Genomic DNA, 27,671 nt, shown 5'->3' with positions numbered 1-27,671 from the left:
TGTACACGGCACAAGTTTCCAGACCACTATCCATACTTTCGTTTATACTCTGAATAAATGGTATTAAGTTGGTTATTACCGATCTTTTTTGGAAAAAGCCATGTTGGTTAACATCAATAGCTTCTTTGACCTTAAAGAATAATTGTTTTAACAACAAAGATTCAAAAAGTTTAATGTTTATAGATCTATATTAGAGGGTGAGCTTCCAAATATATGGAAATTAAGCTATATAATCCCTGTGTATAAGTCTGGTGAGAGAGATTGCATTGAGAACTATAGAAGCATCTCAAGACAATCTGCTGTTCCCAAGATTTTGGATGATATTATTTGTGATCAGCTTAAGTGGGCGTGCAAGGGGGTGTTTGATGAGAGGGAGCATGAGTTCATTAGTGGTAGATCTACCTCTACTAATCTTATTTTATATAAGGTTGCCTTGCTGGAGGCCTCCGAGAATCGTTATCAAGTGGATTCTATTTATACTGACTTCTCGAAGGCCTTCGACAGGGTCAATCATGAGTTATTACTAGCAAAACTTAGTTCCCTTGGCTTTAGTGAAAGATCCCTAAGGTGGTTTAGAAGCATGCTGCTGGGTTGTGAGCAGCGTGTTAGGATTGGAGATTCTGAATCTGGAAGTATTTTGGTGACTTCTGGAGTTCCTCAAGGGGGACACTGTTCCCCATTGCTTTTTGATTTATTTCTGACTGACCTTGTAACGTGTTTAATTGACTGTGATTATTTAGCATATGCAGATGATTTGAAACTTTTCCGTGTTATTAAGTCACAGCGGGACTCTGATATCTTAGAACAAAATCTTACTTCTTTTTTAAAGTGGGCTAATATGAATGATCTCTCTTTAAATATAAATAAGTGCTACTCAATTGGATTCTCTAGACTTAAAAATAAAATGAATAATATATACACTATTGATGACATAGTACTTAGTTCTGTTGACTCAATAAAGGATATAGGAGTAGTATTTGATACTCAGCTCACATTTGGGGAACACTGTGATCTTGTGGAGGGGAATGCCTCTCAGATGTTAGGTTTTGTTTTACGAACTTGTCGTGACATGTCTATATCTACTTTGAAGATACTTTATCGTCCATTAGTTAGAAGTCATTTAGAGTATTCCTCGATCATTTGGTCTCCTTTTTATAATTGTCACAAAATGCAACTTGAAAGAGTCCAAAAGAGGTTTACCCGGTACTGTTCCTACAAGTTGAATATGCAGGATAACCTACTTGACATGGAGGCAATATTGGGACTTCAATCGTTGGAATCTAGAAGGATTCAAAATGACCTCAGCTTTATGTATAAGGTTATTCATGGGCTTATTGATTGCCCTGCTCTCATCAACAACTTTAATTTAAAGGTCCCTGCACGCACCCTAAGGAGACATGAACTGTTTGCTTTACCAATCTGTCACTCCAACTATTCTTTACATTCTCCAATCTGTCGTAGTCTTGCCTATTTAAACTCTCACCCTGAACTTGATTCATTTGCAAGCTCACTCTCTGGACTTATTGGTCAACTAAGTCAAATATTTTAATTTATTGTTTTCTTATTGTGTTTATGTTTTGAAGACTGTCTAATTATGTTGGTGATAGTACTTTTATTATGTTAATTATACATCTTTTACTTTACTTAATATTGTAACCAAATCTTTTGTAAAATGGGGTTTCCCGTATATTGATTGAATAAATAAATAAACAAAAAAAAATGTTTTCGTTTTTATCCAGAATCTTCATCACGTGATCGTTTCCTCATTATAAAACAGATGCTCACGTGACAATTTTTGTTTAATACCAGGTCTGTTCGAGAAGTATAAACATCACATACAACTGCCTGGAAGAATCCCTATTTTTCACTTCAATACTTACATATGCTTCAATTGCCTGGAATAACAAAACAATGAGGTGTAAGGATTAAATAAAAACAACAATAATTTGGTAATCGGAACTTTTAATAGATACGATAAAAATATCTTCAAAGCAAGCAAGTTGCAACACGAGTGTACAAAATACAAGTTTAGGCACTACATACTGTCACATATTTTTTTAAATTTAATTTAATATAATAGATAAATTGTCTTACAATTTGTGAGTAACATACATCATAATTCCGAACGGATGATTATCAAGTAGAGGTAAAAGGATAATAAACAATATAAAAACTGCACTGGTTCATGCTATAATAAACAAAATCTTACACAAATATTAAATTTAAATGAACAATTCCAGACCTCGATGGGAATTTTATGGTGTGTGTGTGTGTGTGATGTTCCATTAATAATTTATGGTAAAGCGGAAACCATCGAGGGGTGGTGCGTTAAGTAATAAAATTACAAAAAAAAAATTACACAAGAAGAAAATCTCTATTGGTTCTCCAAGATGGCGGCCTTCAGTTTATCGTAGTTGGCTCCGGAGAAGGTCATGATCACCTGTTTGTTCTTGATGAACACGAAGGTGGGCATGGAGGAGATTTTGTACTCCATGGCGAGTTCTTCACATTCATCCACATCAATCTGAAAACGATTTTATTGATACATTTTGATTTTTTCTGGAAAACTATTGCTAAAACTAATGCTTGACACATAATGATCTTGGTTTAAGCATGTTCTAAGTGCTTTGGATACATTTTCCATTATTTATTCCAAGACAAAAATCATTTGAGTATAGGATAAATAAAAGAGGTCCAAGTATTGACTTCTACGGTACACCTGATAAAGTAGTATGTATTGAGGATTTTTTGCCCGAAATCTGAAAAAGAGTTTATTCATTTTTTATTTTTTCTGGAAAACTATTGATTTTGTTTTGGAATTGAAAATTCTCTGGATAGATTAAACCACCTAATTGAGGAAAACCCCGATTGCAAATTCATCTGTATAACAGAACATTGGAAGAGAAGGGATCAGCTTCAAATTTTCCAGATTAGAAACTTTCATTTAGCTTCTTCCTTCTGCCGAGAGAAGGGATATGGTGGAGTAGCAGTGTATGTGGAAAAAACATGTACTTTCAAGGTTCTAAAAACTATAAACAGCTTGGCAATGGAAGAGTAGTTTGAATGTACTTGCGTCGAGTGTATTCTGGCAGGTGAACAATTTATGTGTGTTCAGTATATAGACCTCCAAAAGGAGAAGTAAAAATATTTTTAAAAAAAATAGAAGTTACTTTTCTGTTTGACAGCCAGTCAAAAGAAGGCATTTATAGCAGGTGACTTTAATATTGAACTTTTGAAACCTAATAGAGATAAAGAAGAACTCTTCTCAATCATGAACTCATTTAATTTCTATCCAACAATTACAGAAAAAACAAGGTTAAATAGTTGCATCGATAATATATTTACCAATATTGATATTGATTGTGTTCTAGGCATGACTTTGCAAACTCATATTTCAGATCATAAAGGGCAAAAAACAATTTTCTTAACCAAAAATCAGTATACATACCCAAAACAATATAAACGATTTTTTTCTGAAGCAAACAAAACTTTTTTATTCAACAGCTAAAAGAAAAAAACTGGGCTGACGTTTTTGGTAAGGAAGATTGTGATGTAAATAGCCAATGGAGAGCTTTTATGAATATATTTGTACCAATTTTTAATCAAAGTTTTCCAAAGAAACTAATATGTAAGAAAAATAATAAAGAAGATCTCTATAAATATAATGAGGAAGTTAGGGAAGTGAAGGCTAGATTAGATACTCTTTTTATATTAAAGCAATGTTTTCCTATGTATGCAGATAGATACAAAATTGTAAAAAAACAGTATGATGATGTGTTGATAAAAATGTAAATATAAAAAATATGAAAATAAGATAAAGACATCAGATAATAAAAATAAATGTATGTGGACTATATACAAAGAAGTTTCTGGGAAAGTCATAAATCAAAAACAGTCTATCACTGGGCAAGCTGATCAAGCTGCCAATGATTACAATTTTTTGCTTAGTACCTAATCTCTTAAAAGATTTAAAACAAACAACACGGTAAACGAATATAGCAGCCAACCCTAGAAGCTTCTTGTTAAAGCCCATAAACCCAAGCGAACTTTTAAGTATTCTTAAAAAAGTAAAAAATAAATTAAGCTATGGAAATGATGATATACCAGCGAGTAGTGTCAAGGTTTGCATTGTTCGTACATGGTGGTACTCTTATTATGTTAAAGAAAGCTTTTTTAACTAAATTTGTGTTTATTACTATTGACAGATTTGATCATCTATTGATTGAAAAGGTGTGCGAGTTTTCTATTATATTTAGCAGTAAGTTAAATTTGTATATTTTAGGATTGCATCGATCTGCATATGGTAATTTAGATTTGTTTTTAGAAAAGTTGGAGATCCTCTTAAATGAAATCTCTGTTAATGCGATGTTGATTCTGACTGGCGATCTTAATGTAAATTTTTTAGACAAATCTAATGGATCAAATCGAATGCTTTTTAAGCTGTTGAACTCATTTAATTTTAAGATGCACGTGGATCAGCTGATGCTAATTTCCGCAAATTCTCTTTGCTGTGCAATATGTCAAGTTGGAATAATGTATTAACTACTGTTAACCCACTGCATAGCTTTTATCAAATAGTATTAAACAATTTTAACACTGCTTTTCCTGTTGTCAATATTAAGAAACGAAATAGAAAACCTTGGTAGTATACTAAGGGTTTACGAGTATCTAGGAAAAATATGCGCTCCCTTTTTTACATTAGGAAATATGCTATGAACAATGCAACATTTTTAAATTATTATAACAGATACCGCAAGATTTACAGAAACTCAATCAAAATGGCTAAGTGGCCCTACTTTCAAAGGAGGATAAATAATTCCTCCAACAAAGCAAAAGAGTCTTGGAAGATTTTAAATGAGCTAAGGGGCAAAAATAATGTCTTGGTTATTCCAAGTACCTTAGATTCCAATGTTCTCAATGCCTTCTACTGTGATATTGCTAGTAACCTTGCAGCCAATCTCTCACAAAAAATAGATCCCAGGAGCTATCTCAGCAATGTGGTAGTAGCCGTATCTTTCTTTTTTGCCCTTCTACAAGTGTAGAAGAGCTTAAACAGTTAATGGTTAATATTAAGAATAAGAGTTCATCAGGTTGGGATGGGCTTTCTCTTAAAATATTTTCTGCTTTACCTCTTGTTGCTTTGCAAGTCTTGGCCGAGTCAATTAACTTTTCATTTATGTCTGGAGTTTTCCCAGAGTGCTTAAAAAGAGCAATGATTGTTCCTCTTTACAAGGGTGGCGATCGCGACTGTCCTTCTAACTTTAGACCTATAGCGCCTACTTTTGCCTTGTTAAGGTGAGGATGGTTTCATTTTTAAATAGGTTTGGCCTATTGAGTCATCAGTTTGGCTTTCGTGAGTCTGTGAGCATAAATGATGCTATCTTTAGCTTTCTAGAGCACCTGTACAACCGACTGAATGTTGGTGAAGTTGCTGCAGCGGTATTCTGTGACTTGTCCAAGGCATTTGACTGCGTGAGTCACAGAGTGCTGCTGATGAAACTGGAGCTCTATGGTTTCAGAGGAACTGCCCTTGAGTGGTTTCATTCCTACTTATCAAATCGTGTCCAGGCTGTCAAATTTAATGGTGGTATCTCTAAGGAACTTAATATAAATGTGGGTGTTCCGCAAGGATCAGTACTTGGTCCTTTACTTTTTCTCATTTATGTGAACGATCTGCCACAACTGCAGGTTACTGGCAAATTTACATTGTTTGCCGATGATACCACCATCCTCTGGCACGACTGTGACGTTTCTCAAATGCAGGCCAATATACGTGCAGATTTGTTAAAAATAAAAGACTGGTTTGATGCAAATTTTTTGACATTTAATGTTTCCAAAACAAATATCCTTAATTTTAAATGTAATACAAATGATATATGTTTAAATAATGAAGCCATCACCATGCCACCGTTCAGTAAGTTTTTGGGTCTTTCCATAGACAAGTTCCTTAAATTTGAAGACCATATTGTGAATGTATGTAGAAAAGTCTCATCAGGCTGCTACGCCCTAAGGGTTATTGCCACCAGTCTTAATTTCTCCATCGCCAGATCTGCATACTTCGCGATTATCGAGTCGCACCTTCGATATGGAATTTGCTTTTGAGGTTCATGTTCAAATTCACTTTTTAGTTCAGTGTTTGTACTCCAGAAAAGGGCAATTAGATATCTATGTGGGGCCAAACCTCGTGACTCATGTCGCCCGCTTTTTGTAAGTCATAATATTTTAACCCTGTGTTGTATCTTTATTTTGGAAACAGTTTGCTTAGTTTTTAGAAAATATAAACAGGAACTCCACTTAGGAAGCCACTATAATATGCGACAAAATTATTTGTTGAGGCTCCCATTCCTCATTTTGAACTTGTCCGTAGCTCTATCATATATGGAGGTAGAAAGCTGTTTAATAAACTTCCACTAGAAATAAGACAACTTAAGATTAAAAAAAGTCTACGTAGAAGGACGAAAATATTTCTTGCTAGTAAAGCGTACTATAGTTTACGTGATTTTTTTAATGATTAGCATTTAAGTATTTTTCTAGTAAGTTCTATATAATTTTATATTAGTTTCTCGTTTTTATTCCTTTAATGTACAGTCTATTGGCTTTGTCTACAACTTCTATGTTTATATTGACAATAAAGCATTTTTGAGTTTGAGGATACCTTGAGGGTAGATCTACACAAACTGCCATATTTCAGTTCACTTGTGCAGTTTTGAGAAATTTGGAGGAAGGAAAGCTTTCATTGGGAATATTTTTAGACCTTTCTAAGGCATATGATTGTTTAGATAGAAATTTATTAATAAAGAAATTACAGTTATATGGAGTGAGAAATAATTCCTTAAAATGGTTCACTTCTTATCTCAATAATAGAGTCCAACAAGTAGTGGTAGAAAGCAGCAGATCAGAAATTCAGGCTAATGAAATAGGTATATCACAAGGAAGTATTTTGGGGCCTTTTTTGTTCTTTGTCTTTATAAATGACTTGCCTTTTGAAGTTATTAATAATAGTCAAACAGTATACAATATCCTAACAATATTTGCAGATGACACAAATTTATTAGTGGCGTCTTCGAACATCCTGGTTTAAGCATGTTTTAAGTTTTTGGATACATTTTCCATTATTTGCTCCGAGACAAAAATCATTTGAGTATAGGATAAATAAAAAAGGTCCAAGTATTGACTTCTATGGTACACCTGATAAAGTAGTATGTATAAATATATAAAATATACATAATATATACCTATATTTGTATACCTAAACTTTATTATTTTTTGCTAAAACCTTAAATAGTATAATTTGAAATAGTGTCTTGAATATAGCTTGCAAAAATTAGATCTGTATTAGATTTTATCGATTTTTAAGGGCATTCGAAACTTAATTGTGTTTTCCCACAATTGTCATTCTGGCGCTTGGTCGCGTTATGCATAACTACGTCCAATTTCTTTTAGTGATAAGTTGCTTTATTGATTATGGCATATTGACATGTGATTGTGTGCACACTGAGATTTGATTTAAAAACATCAGTCTTCTCAAGTCAAATCTCTATCTCTAATAGTAAAGAAGTTAAAAAAAAAGAAATAAAGAAGTAAAATAAAGAAATCTTGACAATCACCCGAAACATAAAAATGGGAACAAAATGTATGTATGTAAATGCATAAATGTATTTTTTTCAAAAACTATTGACTTTTCATTTTTTTCTATTAATGTATAAAAATTGGTCTATTGATTGTGGAACAGGCCATTCTTTGAATCACGTCCCTTTCCTAGGAGCAAAGAAGTTATGAAGTTATATATTTTGAAAATCACTTAAAACATAAAAATAACATTTCGATTTTACTGAAAAACTATTCATTTCTCAATGCTTCTTATTGATGCATTAAAGGTGCTCTATTCAGTCAGAAATGTGCCACTTTTTAAATTACGTCTCTATCTCCAGAAGCAAAGAAATTCTGAAGTTTTTTGAAAATTACCTGATACATATAAATTACAATAAATTAAATTTTCATTTTTTTAAATGAGTTGATTTCTTAATTTTTTTTTTGTTAATGCATTGAAGTTTCATTCTTGAATAAAACACATTTTACTGATTTTAACTCTGATTTAAATTTAAAATTCTAATAATACACACCCTACAAATAAAGATATATTGTGAATATTTTTGCTAAACATTCAATCTTTGTGTATGATGAGTACTAATTTTCCTGTTACTTCTGATCAGTAAGCCCTGGCTGCCTCCAGAATAATTCTTTTTAATAGAAGTATATAAAGTTGTGTCATAATTCTCCAAAACCAATTCAGTTCATGGAGGCACACACACTATTAAAGATAAAGCTATAGGACTTTGCTGCTGTAGACAAATACAATTATTTCTGTGAAGAATTTGTATTTGAGTTTTCTCCCACATTTTTAAGTAATTTGTTTATATCGACCACCATGACAGTCAAATCAAATCATTTATTTCCATCGACATCATAACAATGTATAGAAATTGTCAATAAAAAACTACAATGCTAATAAAAATAGTATAAAATTACAAAGATATGAAAGGAAACAAATTTAACTTAATTTAGTCAATAAATCTACAGTTAAAGAACTCTGTCAACGAATAAAAAGGACAGTCACCTAACATGGTCCTGAAAGCCCTCTTAAAAGTTGGAAAAGTCTTAGCTCTCTTTATTCTACATGGGAAAAATTTTGAGAGATGTAATTTACGGACCATCCTGTACCTGCGACAACCGGGTAAAAGGGATGTATAATTTATCTGCATCTTGAGTTTCATAAAAATTAAGATATCCAGATCTCATGTAGTTTGAAAGATCTTTATGTACTTGACATGCGCACTCCAAGATATAGATGTTAATTATAGTTAGGATTTTTTAAGTACCACGGCAAGTTTCTCTGAAGGAAAGTCTAAACATCGTACGTACAATGCGCTTTTGATTTATTAGCACTTTACCAATACTGGAGGAATTACCCCAAGCTAATAAGGCATAGGATAGAGTGGAATGCACTGAGGCATAATAAAAGCTTTTAAGTGTATATGCATCCACATAGTCTCGAAGCTAGAAGATGGCATAATTGCTGCAGGAGAATCTATTGCACACAGATTTCACCTGAGGATCCCACAATAGATGTTTATCAATTACAATTCCCAAGAACTTGGTGGAGTGTTGTTGGATGAGGCTAGTTGATGACTGCTCTCTAAGGAGTAAGCTCCGGCCTGAATAGCTCGAATCGGAGTGAAAACAATGAAATTGGTTTTCAAACCATTCAAACAAAGACCATTTTTCTGGCACCACACTGCAATATCAGTTATACACTTGGTGGCTTTTGAGTGGACAGTCCCAAGAAAGACATCTTGATTTTCTAAATTTTGGCTTAATAAGTATATAAATACAATTTACCTTTAAGATGTGAACATTGCTGTACTCTTTAGCGAGCTCTTCCAATTTGGGGCTGATCATTCGACAGGGTCCACACCAGGTGGCAAAGAAGTCGATGACCACCAACTGGTCTCCGGCATCACTCAGTTTGGAGTCCAAGTCATTCTGGAAATTATTTTTAAAAAAATAATTATTTAAAGATGTAAATTACTTTATGAGTTTTAAGTAAATAACCTATAATTTACATATGAGATATAATACAATATTTAGCCCATAATTATATCTATGCTTAGGTGTGCTTTTAACCTATTTCATGTTTTTCCAGGAAGTTGTACCTGGAATATTCTGACTTTCCATGAAATCAAATTTTTTTTTTGTTGAAAATGCCTGGAAAAAAGCAAGAAATGTATAACAAAATGTTAAAGAGTTTCTTAATGTTTGGCAAAATTCCAGGTATATGGAAAAAAAATTTGTCCAGGCAGTTAAAAACCCAATTTTGTACTTCTTACAGGTAGATGAATTTACCTGCTCCAACAAGACTTTTATTTTCCATAAAATTAAAGATTTCCTTCATATCAATTTAATTTCGGTGACCACTTTTTAAATTGCTCTGTACTATATTTAGATTGGTTTATAATAAATTCATATTGCCTGGGCAAACATGCAACAATAGGGTAAGAAATGTTTTATTTACCAAGTAATTTATTTAACACCATTTTTATTGATCCAATACATAAATCAGATTTAATATTCCTAATTATAAGTGTGGGACTACAATAAATTATATAGAAAGTGCAGCTGTTTGTATTAATAAGTACACACTTAAAGGTTAAATTAACGAATTGGCTCTTTAATCATATATTAGAAATCATTAAAAATTGATTTTTGGTTGCACGAGTTCTTTCCTCTGAAAGCTAATGACTCACAATATTCTAGCATAGAAATCTTGTAATTAATTTGGTTTCAGTTATATGAGTCACTAGTGATGTCATCTTCTATTGTATTTCTTTTTCAAATATATTAAAATTTAGCAATTTCTTGAAGAACATTATGGAGGAAGAGTTTGGGTTGGGGCTCAAAATGCTGGATTAAGACTAGTTTACAGAATTGAATTTCTGATATGTTTTAAAGTTAAAGAAGTAGTCCATACTTGCAGTGGAGTTAATAAGTCAAATGGTAACTAAAATTGTTTCTGCCATCCTCCACTAAATTTTATTTTTTTATTAGTCAAAAATCCTTCAAGTTACAAATACATAATATAGAAAATTGGGTCATTCTACTTCAATCTGCTTCTCATAAGACCTCAAAATTCATATTTAAGACCACTGTACAATGCTGAACTTTTGATATTTAATTAGAAACAGGCAAAATAAAAGAAAATTACAATAGTAACATATAATCTAAGTTACATACAGAAATACAGAAAATTATTAAGTAATAATAATTAATTAAGTTTTAACTAATGTTTACTAAAATTTCACTCAGGTTTTTGCTATATAGATTTCAAAAAGATCAATGTCATATCCTTGGTTTGCTAGTCTGATTGTTCTAGTGAAGAAATTATTAGGACCATAGTTAGCAGGGTAAATTGAGTAATGAAAACTATCAGTATATCATGTTGTTCTCAGTCGAGCATGAATATTGATTTTTTGAAGTAGCCCTGAAACTCCAGATTTTTCATGTATGGTATTGTAAAAAGTAATAAGATCCCTCCTCTTATGGCGGATTATGACAGGAGCTATGTGAAGCATATCTTCATCATTGTAATTATCCAAGATATTCAATTCATATGCTAATCGTGTTAAAAATGAGTGTTTAACTAGTTAAAGAGCATCAATATGTACCCCATAAAAAGGAGACCGTCCACAAGAAGCATACTTTAGATTAGGACGGACCAGGACACAGTAGTAGTGTTTTCAAGGTGGCGATAGTTGTGAAGTCTTGAGTACCTTTCCCAACACAACCCATCATATTTTATTTTATTTTATTTATTTACGGGCATTACCCATTTTTACAGAAATAGCATAATTTACAATAACAATAATTTATAACCTCAAACAATTTATACTTAGTATTATTTTATATAATTATCATTTGATATTCACAACCCATCACTATCACAGTCATAGAATAAAACAGGATTAATAAATAATGGCAACAGGAGAACTTAAAAAATATACAACAAAAGAACACAATAAAATTAATTAAATTCAGTTTTCACTCCCTTGAACCCAATTATCACCTCCAAAATTGGTTTAAACCAGCACACAATAGTATGAAGTATGAATAGTATGTACACACAATTAAACAGAATAGCAAAAACCCCACAACAATATACAAAGTCACACATGAAAATCCTCAACAAACTTAGCAAAGCGCCTTGGACTTATATTGAAATCTATGTTCAGAGATGTACTATTATTTGCAAGCCTGGCTGATCTAGCAATAAAGCTATTGTACTTGATGTTTGTTCTACAGAAAGGTTGGTAGAAAAGGCTGTTTGACCTTGTATTTCTCGTAGGTACTGCTAGACCTATTGAATATAGCAGGTCTGGTGAATCTACAGAAGCAGTCAGAAGGTTATACAAATTTTTTAAATCCCGTTGTTCCCGACGAACAACAAGAGGAGGAAGACAAAACAGCTCATACAGAACCCTGTAATCATAATGGTAGTTGTCAACAGGATCAATTTTGGATTTAAATGCCAGGTATTTCAGCATTCTCCGTTGCACCTGTTCCAACCTGTGAATATAGCAGGCATAATGAGGACTCCAGACTGAGGAGGCATACTCCAACAAAGGTCTGATCAATGTACAGTAGAGCATGCGGATAGCAGGGGTATTTGTAAAATCTCTTGTGCATCTCTTGACAAAACCTATTATTTTAAGGGCTTTTGTTACTATCTCAGATATATGAAAGCTAAATGTAAGAGATGAGTTGAATATGACTCCAAGGTCCCTAATTGTTGTCACATTCGACAAGGGTCTATTGCACAAGGAATATGCGAATGTTGTGGTATTTCTACGCTTGGAGAAGCAAATACTATAGCACTTGGCTGGATTCAAATCCATGCAGTTCTGAACACACCACTCTTCCAGTCTGGAAAGATCTGACTGTAGATTGACACAGTCATTAAGAGAGGAGATAGCTAGAAAACATTTCAGGTCGTCTGCAAAACATAAGAATCTGGAATATTTAAAACATGAGTGAATGTCGTTCATAAAAACATTAAAAAGAAGCGGCCCCAAATGTGATCCTTGAGGAACACCTGAGGGAACGCTTAGCTCATAGGACATGAAGCCATTGACCCTTACAATTTGGGACCTATCTGATAGGTAGCTGCGAAACCATCTCAAGAAATTTCCCCCTACACCCGCGGCTCCAAGCTTACTCAAAAGTATCTCATGATTGACTCTGTCGAACGCCTTCGAAAAGTCGGTATAGATAGTGTGAACCTCGCCACCCCTATCCAAGACGCTCGCCAGATAGTCTGCATAAGTCAATAGATTAAGCTCTGTTGATCTCCTGGTCTTAAAGCCAAACTGCTCTGATATAATGGTAGGACCCAAAAATGATGTAAGATGTTGTGTTACAATTTTCTCGAATAGTTTTGGAATAGCGTTTAAGTTGCACACTGGTCTATAGTTGCTTACGTCGCCCTTGTTTCCTGCTTTATGTATAGGGGTCAAGTAGCTTGTCTTCCAAAAATCAGGGAAGACTCCCAATTCTAATGATTTATTGAATAAAATAAAAAGTGGATGAGACAGAACAAAACTGCATGATTTAAGGATGGAGGGTGGTATGCCATCTGGCCCTGGACCCTTATTGGTGTTCAAGCTGCAAATTTCATTGTATATTGTAGAAATATTTATGTGAAAATTGCTTATGTTGATATTATTGAAGGATAAAGATTCAGGTACAGGGTAGTTTTTGGTTGAATAAACTGTTTTGAAGTAATCAGCAAAGAGATCAGGTAGGGCAGGACCAAGAAGGCAATGCTTATCATTATAGAACATTTCCGAAGGTAGATCATTTCCTAGTCTTCTAGAGTTTACATAAGACCAGAACTTCTTTATGTTACTGTGATCAACTAAATTTCTTTCTGATTCGGAAACATATTGTTCAAAACAGACTTTTGCAAGTAATTTACACTCTGATCTTAAGCTTGAGAAGGTAATATAATCATCTCTGGAACCCGAATCTTTGAAAACTTTATGTGCCTGTTTCTTTGAAATTACCAAATTTTTAAGAGCTGGAGAAAACCACTTTGGAAAGTGCCCGCGAGCACCGAACATAAACTAGAATAGAAGGATCACTCTAAGCGCCGCCCAAAATGTTGCCTTTCTCACTCGCTTTCTGATGCTACTCTTTTTTGCTGCCCGGTGGCGACTGCGTTATACAGGGGCGTCTTCAATATTAGAACTATAATAGCGTTGTGCGGAAGTTTTGTACTTTAAAAATGCCGGCGATATGTTGCGTAGATGGCTGCAGGAGTAAAAGGGGATATACATTTTTTTTTTAAATAAAAATGGATTAGTTTACAGAAAAAAATACACGCTTTTCTTCAGTATTTCTGAAATATCTCGGAAAATTGAGATCTTACAAAAAAATCTAATAAACAAAACTTGGTTTAAAAACAAAAGATTGGCTTTGATTTATCTAGGTGCTATAGGCGCTTACAACTGTGTGAACATAACCCCTTTTTTTAGATAACAAAATATAATGACGTAAAATAATAACGTGAAATAAAAAAAAAATAACGTTTTTTAGACAAATATCTAGCACATTTTTTCAAGTATGTACTATCGAAAACTTTAAAAATAAACTTGATTGTAAGTTATTAGCATAAAAATTAAAAAAGTTAGGAATAAAATAAAAATAATTGCAGTTTTAAAAAAATTTATCATAAAAAATTATGTATTTATTTCAAAAATTAAAGCGTAGCCATCTACAATGGACTATATATAGGTACCAATAATATGTTCAAAAAGTGTCAGCGATTTAGAGTACATATTTTTTTTAAATCGTGATTTTAATCTGAAAAAATGCAAAATTTTTGGTAATATTCTGTTATTAGTGGTGGTTTTTAATAGTGAAAGCTATCCGATTTATTATTAGTTGCATTACAATCATTTGAATGATATAAATTTTAGCCACTTATACCGTCTAACCATACTTAAAACTGCATTTTTTTCGTCATTAAGGGTGGTTTTTAAGGGTTTAAGTTTCAAAATATTGATGTGTACTATAATCCCCAATGTAAAACTATATTCATTTTGCATATTTATATGAATTCTAGGTTGTAAAACACCTATTTTCGTTTTATTTGAATTTTAGTGGTTTGTTCTTTCATCCCCTATTTAAAAAGCAAATAAGTAGGCATTTAATAAGTTTTTTTTATTTAACTGCCTTTTTATATTTCACTGTTACCGAGTTTCATGTGTTGTTATCACATTATTATGTAAATTTTATTAAATATTTAAAAAATGGGTATATTAACGAAGTTATTATTAATTAAGTGTATGTAATATTAGGTAGGTAGTTTCTTGGTCAGTTAAGAAAAGAGCATGAAAGGAACGTAAAGCTAAGATTTAATTGTGTACATTCTAATAAACTTAATTTTAAAGCTATCTACCAAGTGTTTTTCTTACTTCTTATTCGTTCAAAAGAGATACTTAATAATATTCTTTCAATTTCATTTTAACAATAATACAAAGTGCCTTTAATTTCAAAAAATTCCATATATTACACGCTGCCCGCCGCGATGTACGAAAATATTCCTTATTAAAAATGTTTCAAACACCCCCCGTATCGTAAAGGATTGCCGTCGAAACTAAATAATGATTTACGACCGCGTAAAAAAAGTCGGCACTGTTTAGAAGTCCCTACTTCAAACGGCCGCAAGAGAGTGAACCTACTGTCTTGTTCTTTATACTGTGCCGCGAGACACCCGTTTTAAAGGTACAGCAATATGTATAACTGAATAAAGTATATCATAAAAAATATTTAACATAATATCTAGGGAATCCTGTTGAAGTACATAATTCCAATTAACCTGTCCAAGAAGTTCATTAATTAAATAAAAATTTGCTGAATTATAATCATAATAATATTGATTGTTAAATCTACCTGGATGATTAGTATGTCCTCTCGAAACAGTAATGGATGTAAGGAGGGGTGGATGGTAATTGTCCTGTGGAACCAGAGCATCATCAGCTGCCGTGACCTCTGCAGACAAGGTACTCTCACAAAAAATCAGATCCAGTGTATTCCCCAGGTGGTTTGGAATATTATTCAATTGGTATAGATTGTGGAAACTACATAAGTCTGATATCACTTCTATGGACTCGACTTCCAGAGGGCAAGCACCCAGTGCACTGGTCGCTTGAGAACAAAAGTTGTCTGATGACCAAATTGCTTTTGGCAGATTGAAGTCCCCAAACAGTAGTAATGGGCACTCCTGATTCCCAGAGAAAGAATCGATCTCTTGGCTGAGCATGTTGTACTTTTCTGAAGGTGATTTTGGAGGGAAATAAATACAGCCCACTATGAACTTTCCTAGCCCAGAGCCTACACTAACAAATAGCAGTTCAAGGTCTGTTGACAAGTTTATTACAGCACTAGATAGTTCCTTTGAGATCGCCACCAATACTCCACCACCTCTTGAGGAGGTGCTAGATTTTGCACTTCTGTCAGTCCTAAAGACATTGTACTTATCCAAACCAAGCTCTGCATCCGATATATCAGCCGAGAGCCAGGTTTCACTTAGTAAAATTATGGAGTAGCAATTAGAGATAATGTTACTCTGGAGAACTGACAACTTAGTTCTCAATCCTCGAACATTCTGGTAGTAAATATCTAGGTTTTGCTGTCTATGGGATGGTTGCTTTGTTGTAGAAGGCCCGTTTATTAGTTTTTTTTTCTTAAAAATGTATGGGGTACCATTACGATACCTAATGGATACATTTTCACCCTGGGCTCTCCGGCTACTAAGCTCAACTGACAATTTCTTTTCAGCATCCCTCTGCTTCATGGTGAGATCAAAGTTTAAGAAAACATTCTTTCCTTTAAGTTTAAAGCGATTCCTGACAAGATTCATGACATCATCTGGTGATTTGAGAGATATCCTTAAAGCCCGAGCCTGATTTGCGTTAGGTTTACCAATCCGAGAAAAGTGTAACACCTCTGGGGGATTTTCAGTGAGATGTTTAAATAGTTCTTCGACCTTTTTCTTGTCCTCACCCTCAGGTAAATTAAAGAGCATTAGATTCTTTGATCTCTTCTGCCGCTCCTGCCATTCCAGGATAACTTCTTCCTCTGGAGCTTGGCTTGTAATTGGTTGTGCAGAACTATTTGAATTATCCTTAGCTGCATTCTTTAAGCCTTCTATTTCCGTTTTAACTAGAGATTTGATGTCCTCAAGACTTGCTGAAAATTGGGATTTCATTGTTTTTAGGTCATTCGAAAAAGACCTCATAAGATTGGCTGAATCCAAAATTCCCTGTGTACTACTTTTTAATTCGGTAAATTCAATCTCAAGAGCTGTGACACGGTTAATTAGTTGCATGGTTTCATTTAATTTTGGCAAGCACAATTTGCATATATAAGGCATAACTCGGCTGCTCATGACGATGGCCCGAAGTTCAGTGGTACTAATTCCTGAACATTTCCTGCATAAAATCTTCTTACAAAAATCACATGGGTAGCCAAAAACATCGTTTGAATTTTTTGGCTCTTTCAGCACACAATCCTGAGAGCAGGAGGAACATATGTTAGACATTATAAGTTATGAAGAAAGATTCAGATTCGCCAAATAACGTAGGAAAATGAAAATAACGTAGATCATGCAAAAATTGGTACATGCGAAAACTGCGCGTAAGTTCGTCCGTTGGTCTTTTTATCAGTGCATTCCTTTTTTTTTGTTGGAATTGCAGTAAATTTCAAAGAGCAAATGATTTTGGTAGTTGTTTATCCACTTTCTAGTAACTCGAGATTAATATTAATACACAATAATAGTTTTATAATATCGGCAAAAAAAAGCTGCACATTATGACACTAAATAACCTGTGTTATTGGGAATAAAACTATCACAATTTGTCAGAATATCGGGAGTAAGAATACCGTGCGACCGCGCGTTGTATATGTGTATATATTATATTGAATATGGATAATATGGAAAACCTTACTGATATCATTATCTAAATGATGATAAAACTGTAGGCTATCAAGTGAAGTTTCATCCAAATCTTTAAAAAGAGGAGTTCTTCCAAGAGACCAATCTTGTAGTTGTCAATCATCAGGAGATTTGATTATACAGCTCAATTTCAGATCAGCGGCAAATAACAAAAATAGGCAGATAGTGAGATTTATTGATACCATTAATAAAAATATTAAGAAGAGGCTTTGAGGCCCTCCAGATCAAACCTGAATGGTTTTAGAAAGAAAATTAACCAATTTTAAGAATCAGTCTACAATCAGACAAGTAACATTTGAACCAGGACAAGAAAGATTCATCAATACCAATTATTTTCAGTTTATACAACAAAATATTGTGAGATACCCTATTTTGGAGAAATCAATATATATACAGGATGTAGACAATTAAGTCAAAATGACACCATAATTTTTACTATGTCCTAACCACATTACTATACACACCCATATGCAAACCAAAGACAGTTATTAGGTATATTTATAATACATTTGAAATTCTAGTGATTCTTAGTCATTCCCGGTAAAATTAAATATTTGCATGTCATCATACTAAAATATAATATATTGCTTTTATATGGATGACTCTTGGCAAAATAAATTTAAATCACATTATACAGCACTATAAAAAGATTATTTGGCATAAATTAAAAAGTTTCTATCTACTGATGGCGGCTATTTCAAAAAAACAAAGTAATGAATAGGTTCTCAATGGGTTCTTTCCGGTTTCAAGAAGTATTAATTAATAATAATTCTTTTGATTAATAGAATTTTTAATAATAAAACATAAAACCCAAACATTTTGATAGAATTTAACATGTTTTCCGAATGGTTCTGTGGCGAGATAAGATAAGACCTGCATGGACCTCTGCCACAGTATAATTAGGAATAAAATTCCAATTACTACTTGGTAATATTCCGTGACATATTATAATTATTTCAAATAAACAGACAATTTTCCACTTTTACTTGCCCATCCTGTTTTAACTATTAAACATTATAATAATATTATGACCTTGTCCTTGGATGGATGATATGCAAAATATGGGTACCGGTTGCAACATTGTGAAAGAATGTTGGGTGCCGCTAGAGGTGGAAATCTAAGGCTCTTAGGGTTATTAAAACAAATCAAAACCCTCCAGATGGATTAATTTATTTGAAATGCTGAGTTTGGGCTGTAAAAGTTAGAAAACGTGGGAACACCACCACACCTCACTTTATCATGTATGCCACCGCAAAAGCGACAGTTTTTAACGAATAATTGATGAAAAAGAAAAATGCGTACCTTGTCTTTGATGTGTGTGACCATTTTGGCGGCTTTTTCCACGAAAATCACAAGAAAAACCACGGAATGAAGACTCTCAAAAACTGGGGTTGAATGACGAAGAAACGCTCGGTTGTCGAGAATTTTGTTTGACAGGCCGGGATGACGTAAGAGTCGGCAGGGTTGCCAAGTCAACGACAATTTTCTGAAACGTAACAGATTTTCGGCTGTTTTTCGATTTTTCAATATTTTTGAGAAAAAGAGCGTGTGTTTTGAGTCTCTAGTTGGTACACACTAACGTTTTAAGGTAAGTTAAAGTGTGCTGTATATTTGCTTTTTATAAATAAAATACTGCGTGTTATCGACTTGGCAACCCTGCATGTTTATATAAAACACCACTTCGTAGTATTCTGTTGTATATCCCAGGTAGCCATTTTTATGCAACGTTGCCAAGTTCAACTATTTTTCCGGGTTTCTTTTAAACGAGTTTTCAAATTTTTCTGAACTAAATCTTGATAAATCTTTGTTCAAAGTATGATATTTATGTGGCCCATTAAATTTCATAAAATTTGATGAAGAATCACTAAGCAGAACATAAATATTCAAATTTGAATTACTTATTCATGCTAGTTACATTTTGCATGACTTTGACATAGGCAATGCATTTAAAAAATTGAGAAATTTCTTTTTTAGGCTTGCTATACAGGGTTGAACTTTTGGTATGTTATAGTCAAAGATTAGAACTAACTATTCACTTACTAGACATTTTTCCTTAAACGTACAAGCTATCTCAGAAAATAGAGTCAAAGTAAATTAAACTTCACAGGCTTGACCCAAAAGGAATTTTCAAAAATTAAGAAATTTTTTATTTAGACCCACGGTGAAGGATTGGACTTTTGGTATGTTATAGTCAAAGGTTGAAACCAACTATTTCCTTACTACACATTTTTCTGTCAATGTACAGGATGTCCCAGAAAATTGTGTCAAAGTTTATTAAATTTCACAGACTTGACCCAAAACTGGTTTTCAAGAATTGAGAAATTTTTTATTTAGACTCGCTGTACAGGTTTGGACTATTAGTACAGTATAGTTAAGGCTTGGAACTAATTATTATAATACTATAAGTCTTAGGAAATTAACTCGAAATCTATTAAACTTCACAGCCTTGAGCCAAAACTGACTTTCAAAAATTAGAACATTTCTTATTTAGGCCCACTATACGGGGTTGGACTTTTAGTATATTATAGTCAAGGATTGAAACTGGTTATCTCCTTACTACACTTTTCCGTAAATGTACAGGGTGACTCAGAAAATTGAATCAAAGTTTATTACACTTCAAAGGATTGACCCAAAACTTGATTTTAAAAATTGTGATTTTAGGCTCATTGAATAAAGTTGCCATTTTGATAGTCCAGGGTTGAAACTAGTAAGTATCTTTTTACTACACTTTTTTCTTTAAATGTATAGGGTGTCCCAGAAAATTAAGTAAAATTGTATTAAACTTCACAGGCTTTTCCATAACAGGTTTTCAAAAATTAAGAAATTTCTTATTTAAACCCACTCTGCGCCGCGCTAGACTTTTGATATAGTATTATCAAGAGTTGGAATTAATTGTCTTCTCACTACACTATTTTTCACAAATGTACAGGGTATCTGAGAAAATGGAATCAGTCTATTATACTTCATAGACTTAACCCATAACTTGTTCCCAAAAATTTTCATTTTTATAATTTAGGCCCACTGTAAAGGGTTGGACTTTTATATCGATCGATATCGACCTTCAAAGTTTGGAATTTTTCATTTTTTGGGTATACCTCCCCGTATCAAATTTTTTCACCAAAAATTGATTTTTTTCGTAAATCAAACTAAGTATACCAGCGTCTTATTTATGTCACCTAGATTACGAAAACACCGGGTTATAGCAGGATCCGAGTACAACTAAGGGAATGAGAGCACTTTGAAAATCGTGAAAAAGTCGTTTTCGACGTCCGTTTTTGAGGCCAAAAATGGGCCATCAAAAATGCCATATCTCGGCTATCGTAAAAGCTACGACTTTGCGGATGGTCTCGTTGGATTCAGAACGACGAAACTAAGACAAAACCGTTGGAATTTTCCCGATAGGTCCCACAGAAGCCCAGATATCGACCTTCAAATTCTTCTTTGGTATGTTACTGTAAAACGAGGTGACTTTGCTCCTCTTTTTGAAGATAAATTTAAAAATTGCTAAAATTATTACAAAATTACGAAATTTCTTTACTCTAGTTGCATTCTACATACAAGAAACATCTTAAAGAATTACTATTTTGAAGATTTGTGCGTAAAAATATCGAATATCTTGTTTTTTTTTTTAGTTTGAAAAGTGGAGCAAACTCGCCCATAGCCCGGGGTTATTTTGTCCCACCCTAAATAAAACAAGTACGTACACAAATAAACGTTGGAGCAAAGTTAACCTTATGTTTTATCACAGATTTAACTAGCTACGCTAGCTAAATCTGAACTAAATCTGAGCGTAGCTATAGTTAAATCTGTGGTTTTCTTTACTTTTCAGTTTAATTAAAAAATAAATGCAAAACTACAAAAATTAAAAATAGGAAAGAAAACACGTATAATAGGTAAGGCATTAGGTTAATAATTAAAGTATGGATTTAGTCACTATACCAGCAGGCGAGCTCAGGCACAGAGAAGATACCTCTTTTTGTAACTTGTTTAGGGGGTTTAATAGATCCCCGAACATCAGACCATGAATAAGTAAGCTCGTCTGGCTTTGATGGCCATTTCCACATCTTTAGCGACTTCTGCATAGATTTGATTCGGACATCCTCTCTGGTAAAGGAAACGATTTGCCCGGGGTAAAGTTGTCCTTCATAAACAAATACAACAAAAGCCCCAAACGTCTATTCCTTCAACAAAATTTATAAACTCATTTTCGATTTCATGTTCTTTCTCGAGCTCTTCAAAGTTTATATCATCTGATGAATTGTCATTAAAATGAAGTATATCCTCTCTCTGTTGGGTGCCTTGTGTAATAAAATCTTCTTGTATTTTGATCGGACGAAAAAATGCCACATCCAAAGGCTGTGTTAGGTGGGTACTATTTGCCGGCAAACAAACTAAACTTACTTGATTTTGACGACACAATCTAAGGGAATGAACTGTCAAATGAGAAGAAAGGTTGTCACATATTAGCACTGTTTTTCCTTCTAACTTTTTCAATCTCGGCATCATTTGAAATTCGAGCCAGTCAGTAAATATGTTGCGATCAAACCAACCCGAAGAACTAGCATTATAGCGACATCCTTTTGGCCCATTTATAGTAGTAGCTCGATAAACCACATATGGTGGCAACAGTTCTCCAGCAGCATTTCCTGCGAACATGACAGATATTGATGTCTTCGAAGCATTTCGAATATATTCAGGGTATTTAGAACCTTTCTTGACAAGGACCCTTTTTTTCCCCGGCTCGTCCGTAAGGCTTGTCTCATCAAAATTCCATAAAGGAACATCACGTAATTCTTTTTCAAAAATTAAAAAATCCCTTATTTAGACCCACTGTACAGGGTTGGACTTTTGGTATGTTATAGTCAATTGTTGAAACTAATTGTCTTCCTACTGGACTTTTTTCAATAAATGTACAGGGTATTTCAGAAAATTGATTCAAAAGAAGAATTTTCAGCAGGAGAAATTTCAATGCTTTTTCTGCTGCTACAGCTTCGGTAAATAAAATTGGAATGCACTTGAAACGGCTTCTGACCCACTTACTTTATTTTTTCAAGTTCTGTGTGATAAGATCAATCAGTGCTTTCCTAAAATGAGGCTTAAAACTAAGAAACGAAAACCATGGGTTACAAGAGGCCTTAGAATTTCTGCTAAAAACCTCCGTTTTTTGACTAAGTTGTGCAAATATACTACAAATGAAAATATTCTTGTATATCATCAGAAATACCGTAGTCTGTACAGAAAGACAATTAAAGCATATATATATGTACCACTTGATGTTTCAACAAAATAATAATAGATGGAGGTGTACGGTGCTTCTTAAAATGTAGGCATAATATCTACTAGAGAGCAGTGGTCTATTTGTATACCACATTTACTCTTAGCTCCATCTAGTACAAAATAAGTACACTATTCGTCTTAAAGTGGTACAAATATATACCACTGGCATTTTTAAAAATTACAGTGCTCTTAGAGAGTTTTTTAGAGTTTTCGGCCTTTTTTTTTAAATGTGGTAAAAGTTTTTTAGTAGAAATTTTGATATAGATGGTAAGTACAAACTAGTTATAATCCTTGTTTACGACGAATATTGGTAAATGTTCATTTTTAGGTTATAATAAACATTTTCAATGACCTGATATATTTTGTAGTGAATACTTATTACAGAGTTTCTAATACTTTAAACTAGTGTGGTATATACCATAGTAAATATTTATTCCAACCACGGATGAAATATCAGTGCCGCTACGATGTTTTTTCCAAGAAACAAAAGTGGTACATATTTGTACCACTAAGCGTTAAACATAACTCTTAACGAAATTTGTTTATTTTTGTTTTTTGTCATTATTTTTAGATGAATGATAATAATAAACATGTTTTTGCCAGGTTTTTTTTGAAGATACGTATTTTGGCACAAAAGTCGTAAATTAGGCTTATTTTTATTGGAAATCTTGTTGTATAACATCTTTTTTTTATATAATTTATACACATATACCATAATAAAGTATTTTTTTAGATGGATAAAAAAAATTAATTCAATCTAGAAAGTCCCAATGATGTCGAGTATCTTTTATCGGTCATAGATGATGACATGGCCATAAATTCAGAAGCTGAAGGTGATTCAGACGCTGATGACGAATTGCCTCTATCTACATTTGCGAATACTCCTTCAACCCGATTTTCAAGTCTAACTCTCTCTGATCAATCTTTTCTAAGTACTTACGTAGATGAAGGTGAGATTGAAGAAGAAAGCGCGAACGAAGAAGAAGAAGAAGCAACCAAATTTGCCGAAAAACCGGAAGAAGCTTCTCCTAGAAATATAAATGAAGAGGAAAGGGATGAAACAAGCTCATCAGATGTTTCGGATGAAGAGGCGGGCCCAACCACATGGGCGCGCCAATCACAAACACCAAAGCAATATAAAGACCATGGAGAAGATTTCTCATGCCCTTTTGGTGTTTCTAAAAATATAAAAATTGATATATCTCGGCCATGTAATATATTCTTATCAGTACTTAGTAATATATTTTTGCAATACATTGTCGAGCAATCAAGTTTATATGCGATTCAGTGCAATAAAGTATTAGATTTAACTTTAGACGAGCTAAAGGCGTACATTGGTATACGGGATTTCATTCTTTACCCAGTATGAGGCTATTTTGGAGCTGCGACCAGAATTTTGAAGTGACGCGAATAAAAAGTGTATTGACTGTCAAAAGGTTTCTCAAAATTACGCGCTTCTTGCACCTAAATAATAATACTTGTATGCCAAAAAAGGGAAAAGAAGATTACGATAAGCTCTATAAAGTAAAGTCATTTTTAGAGTACGTCACAAAACGTCTTAAGCTTATTTTTTGCCCATCAAGATTCCTCTCCGTCGATGATTCAATGATGAAATTTAAAGGACGAAGCAGTTTGAGGCAATATATGCCAATGAAGCCCATAAAACGGGGATTCAAAATGTGGGTGATAGCATGTAGTGTTACAGGTAAGACATAAAATACAGTGGCGTAACTACCGGTGTTTCACTGTGTTTCATCGAACACGGGCTCCCGGATTACTACTGCTGACTGCTATCGGAAAAGTTTTTAAAGAACTTTCGACTATTTAAATTTAAATTTTTTCCTAACATTTAATTAGTTATTACCTGAAAAATCTGTCCTGTAAAGTTGCAGGGGGCCCCCAAATACTTTATAATTTTAATGTTTGCAAGATTATCAAAATTTTTTTCGCAAAATTTTCGTTTCGACCGTAAACTATAAAAATATTTTCTAATGTTTTTGAGTATAGAGTTTTTATAGAATATATGGGGCCCCTACCAAATTTATGGTTACTGAAAATCATATTCACATTTTTCTACATTTTTATTTGATAATGATCTACTGGGGAAGATATTTAAAGCAAAGAAAATCGGACACTTTGTTTGTAAATCTAGCCTACTTCAGGCATTAAAAAAGAAATTTCTTATTGGCAACAAGTTTTGAAAAGAATAATTGATGTAACTTTAACTTTAACATCTTGCAATTTAGCGTTTAGAAGTCACGATGAATGTATTGATTCCTCTAATACTGGAAATTTTTTGTCTGTAATACAACTTTTGGCTAAGTACGACCATGTGTTGAAAAATTTGTTGGATAAAAAAACGAAAAATTCAATCACCTATCTCAGTCCTACAATTCAAAACGAAATAATCAACTTGATAGGAAACAATGTGAAGCAAAAAATTTTTTCTGACATAAAGGATGCTCCTTTTTATTCTGTAATAGTAGATTCCACTCAAGATATTTTAAAAATTGATCAGTTGAGCATAATATTATACGTTACGTTATGCTGGAATATGAAAGTCGAAAACCGTCAAGAATTGTCATCAAAGAGTCTTTTCTTGGCTTTTTTCCTACAGTTAGTCAAACAGGAGCACATCTTGCTAAAAAAATAGTTGACTTTCTCGTTGAAAATAAATTATCTTTGAAAAAGCTATGCGGTCAAGGTTATGATGGAGCTGCAAATATGAGTGGTTGTTATAAAGGTGTACAAGCACAAATTTCCAAACTTTCTCCAAATGCAGTATATGTTCATTGCGCAGCACATAATTTGAATTTAGTTCTCAATGATTCAGTAAAATCTGTCACTGAAATTGAAAAATTTTATAGTATTGTTTAAGAGATTACGTTTTTTTACCCTTATGTGGTACACATATGTCCCACTAAACATATTGGCAAAGATAATTATACTAACGAATAGATAACCCACGTAAATGGAAAGCTGTGAACCGACAAGGAGACATCAATGCTTCCTTAAATAAGAATATTTTATGCGCTAACCGTGTAAGAATCGAAGCGACGTTGCCATTACTGATAACATTTTAAATTTTATCTGTTAGTGAATAATTATTCTATCGCGCCGCGCCGCGCCGTATAAAGGCAGAACGAGGTATTCGCAAAAATTTTAGTTTATTCTTAACATATTAATTTAACTTATTATTAGAAACTTGTGACTATGTTTTTTACCTTATTTATTAATTTACACTGAGATAAAATTGCTTGGGCCTTAATATATAGTGAGGTTTTGTCGCCTGCATTATTTGCCTCTGTAAAACTACATAAAATATTACACCTACCATATTATTGCATTAAAAAAATTTGTAAAAATCGCGAAAAATTGTTGAGTCATCATTTTGGTTTTGTTCGCATTAAAATTAAAATTTCTCCATTATTATTTCAAACGCTAAAATTTAAAAAAAATGCACGTGCCTAGAAAAATAAAACGATTCCAAATCTATAAAGACTTAATTTTTGGCATTTTTTGCATTGATTTGTCTTTATACCGCATCGCAGAATTATTACTGATAAGGCCTTAATCTTTAAAGTTGACATTTGAAGTTATTTAGGAACAAAGTGGAGGAATATGTTTTAATATGTTTTAATAGAAAATAATTCTCACAAATATTTTAAATAACAAAATCAAAGAAACATTACTAGTACCTATATTATTTTTATGAAAAAACTTAAAGTTATGGTTTAAAGCTAATTAAACAAGACAAAATGCCGGGTTGAATTTTGGTGCATATTCTTATATAGGCCTTTAATCGAAAATACGAGAGCATGTGTTGCTTTTTTTGAGGAACGCCCTAAGACACCTAAATTTTCAAATCCTTCAATGAGATCGAGTTTTTTGTTGTATTCAATTAGTTTTTTTAATGCTAATCTCGTCAAAGGCTAATACACATTTTTTTTCATTTTTGGTCATACCCTCACATTTTTTTTAAGATGATACTTTAAACCGTTGTCAAAATCTGTTTTAAATAAATTTTCGCTCATCCATCTTCGTATTGTTGAAACAGACGGTAAAATAAAGCCTTTACGCCTCAAAAACATATATGCTGCAGGAGATTTATAAAAAATTGACACAGACACTTCTTTTTCCCTGTTGTTCCATTTTTTTCTAGACTGTCCATTTAATTATTAAATGTACAGTCTAGAAATTATTTTATTCTTATTATTTCAAAATAAATTTTTTTGGTACTACTGATAGAAATATTAACAACGGCATTACTTTTGAAATTAAAGACTTATTATTTTTTTGTTAACTTATTAACTGTAAAAGTCGCATACGGAATTATTTTTTTTTGAATTTACTTCCGAGAATTTTTATTTGTTTTTTTAACATTCATTTTCTTGGCGTCATTGTATGATTTGGAAGTTTAATTATTTCCTCTAGTTTTTTTGTATTATGATCGCCTTCGTTTAAATATAATTTGTTCGTTACATTTTCGTTGGTTGTCGGACTGTCTGTAGGTAAAGCTCGTTTTTCCCCGAATAGGTCCTTTCTGGTGATAGTACTTTTAAATGTTCATCTGTTGGGAAATATACGTAGGGTATTGCATTTGTTTTTAAATAACACCGCTTTTCCGTCCGAAAAGCGCTATCCGCAAAATGTCTCTCACACAAGTGTTTATTTTTCAGGATTTCCAGATCCATACCAAGTAACGTTGCGTTTCGTGAAATCGGTAAATAATAAAAATACCGTTTGATGATTAATTTTTATTTCGGGTGTTGCATCGCCAAGAGGAACCCAGGAAAATATTGACTCTCCTTGTAGATAGAAA

General features: G+C 33.0%; 1 protein-coding gene across 1 annotated transcript; it reads right to left on the bottom strand.

Annotated features, from left to right (window-relative positions):
- Positions 1-1,944: 1,944 nt before the first annotated feature.
- LOC126749417 (thioredoxin-2) lies at positions 1,945-19,038 on the bottom strand. Its single transcript, XM_050459112.1, has 3 exons — positions 18,875-19,038; positions 9,400-9,543; positions 1,945-2,524 (listed from the first exon to the last, which is right to left on the bottom strand). The coding sequence occupies exons 1-3, from the start codon at positions 18,896-18,898 to the stop codon at positions 2,375-2,377; spliced, it is 318 nt and encodes a 105-aa protein (XP_050315069.1). The 5' UTR covers positions 18,899-19,038; the 3' UTR covers positions 1,945-2,374.
- Positions 19,039-27,671: the final 8,633 nt, after the last annotated feature.

This window comes from Anthonomus grandis, chromosome 2 (assembly GCF_022605725.1).
Source record: "Anthonomus grandis grandis chromosome 2, icAntGran1.3, whole genome shotgun sequence".
In the NCBI taxonomy this organism is placed as follows: domain Eukaryota; kingdom Metazoa; phylum Arthropoda; class Insecta; order Coleoptera; family Curculionidae; genus Anthonomus; species Anthonomus grandis.
Note: the sequence above shows the minus strand (reverse complement) of the source record. Positions and strands in the feature narration are given on the sequence as shown.

What these genes read in the sequence shown, in the direction of transcription:
- LOC126749417 (XM_050459112.1), bottom strand. Translation starts at nt 18,898, where the DNA reads ATGGTCACACACATCAAAGACAAG. An exon ending in TCACACACATCAAAGACAAG is followed by an intron (nt 9,544 to 18,874) that starts GTACGCATTTTT and finishes AATAATTTCCAG; the next exon opens with AATGACTTGGACTCCAAACT. An exon ending in GCAATGTTCACATCTTAAAG is followed by an intron (nt 2,525 to 9,399) that starts GTAAATTGTATT and finishes AATCGTTTTCAG; the next exon opens with ATTGATGTGGATGAATGTGA.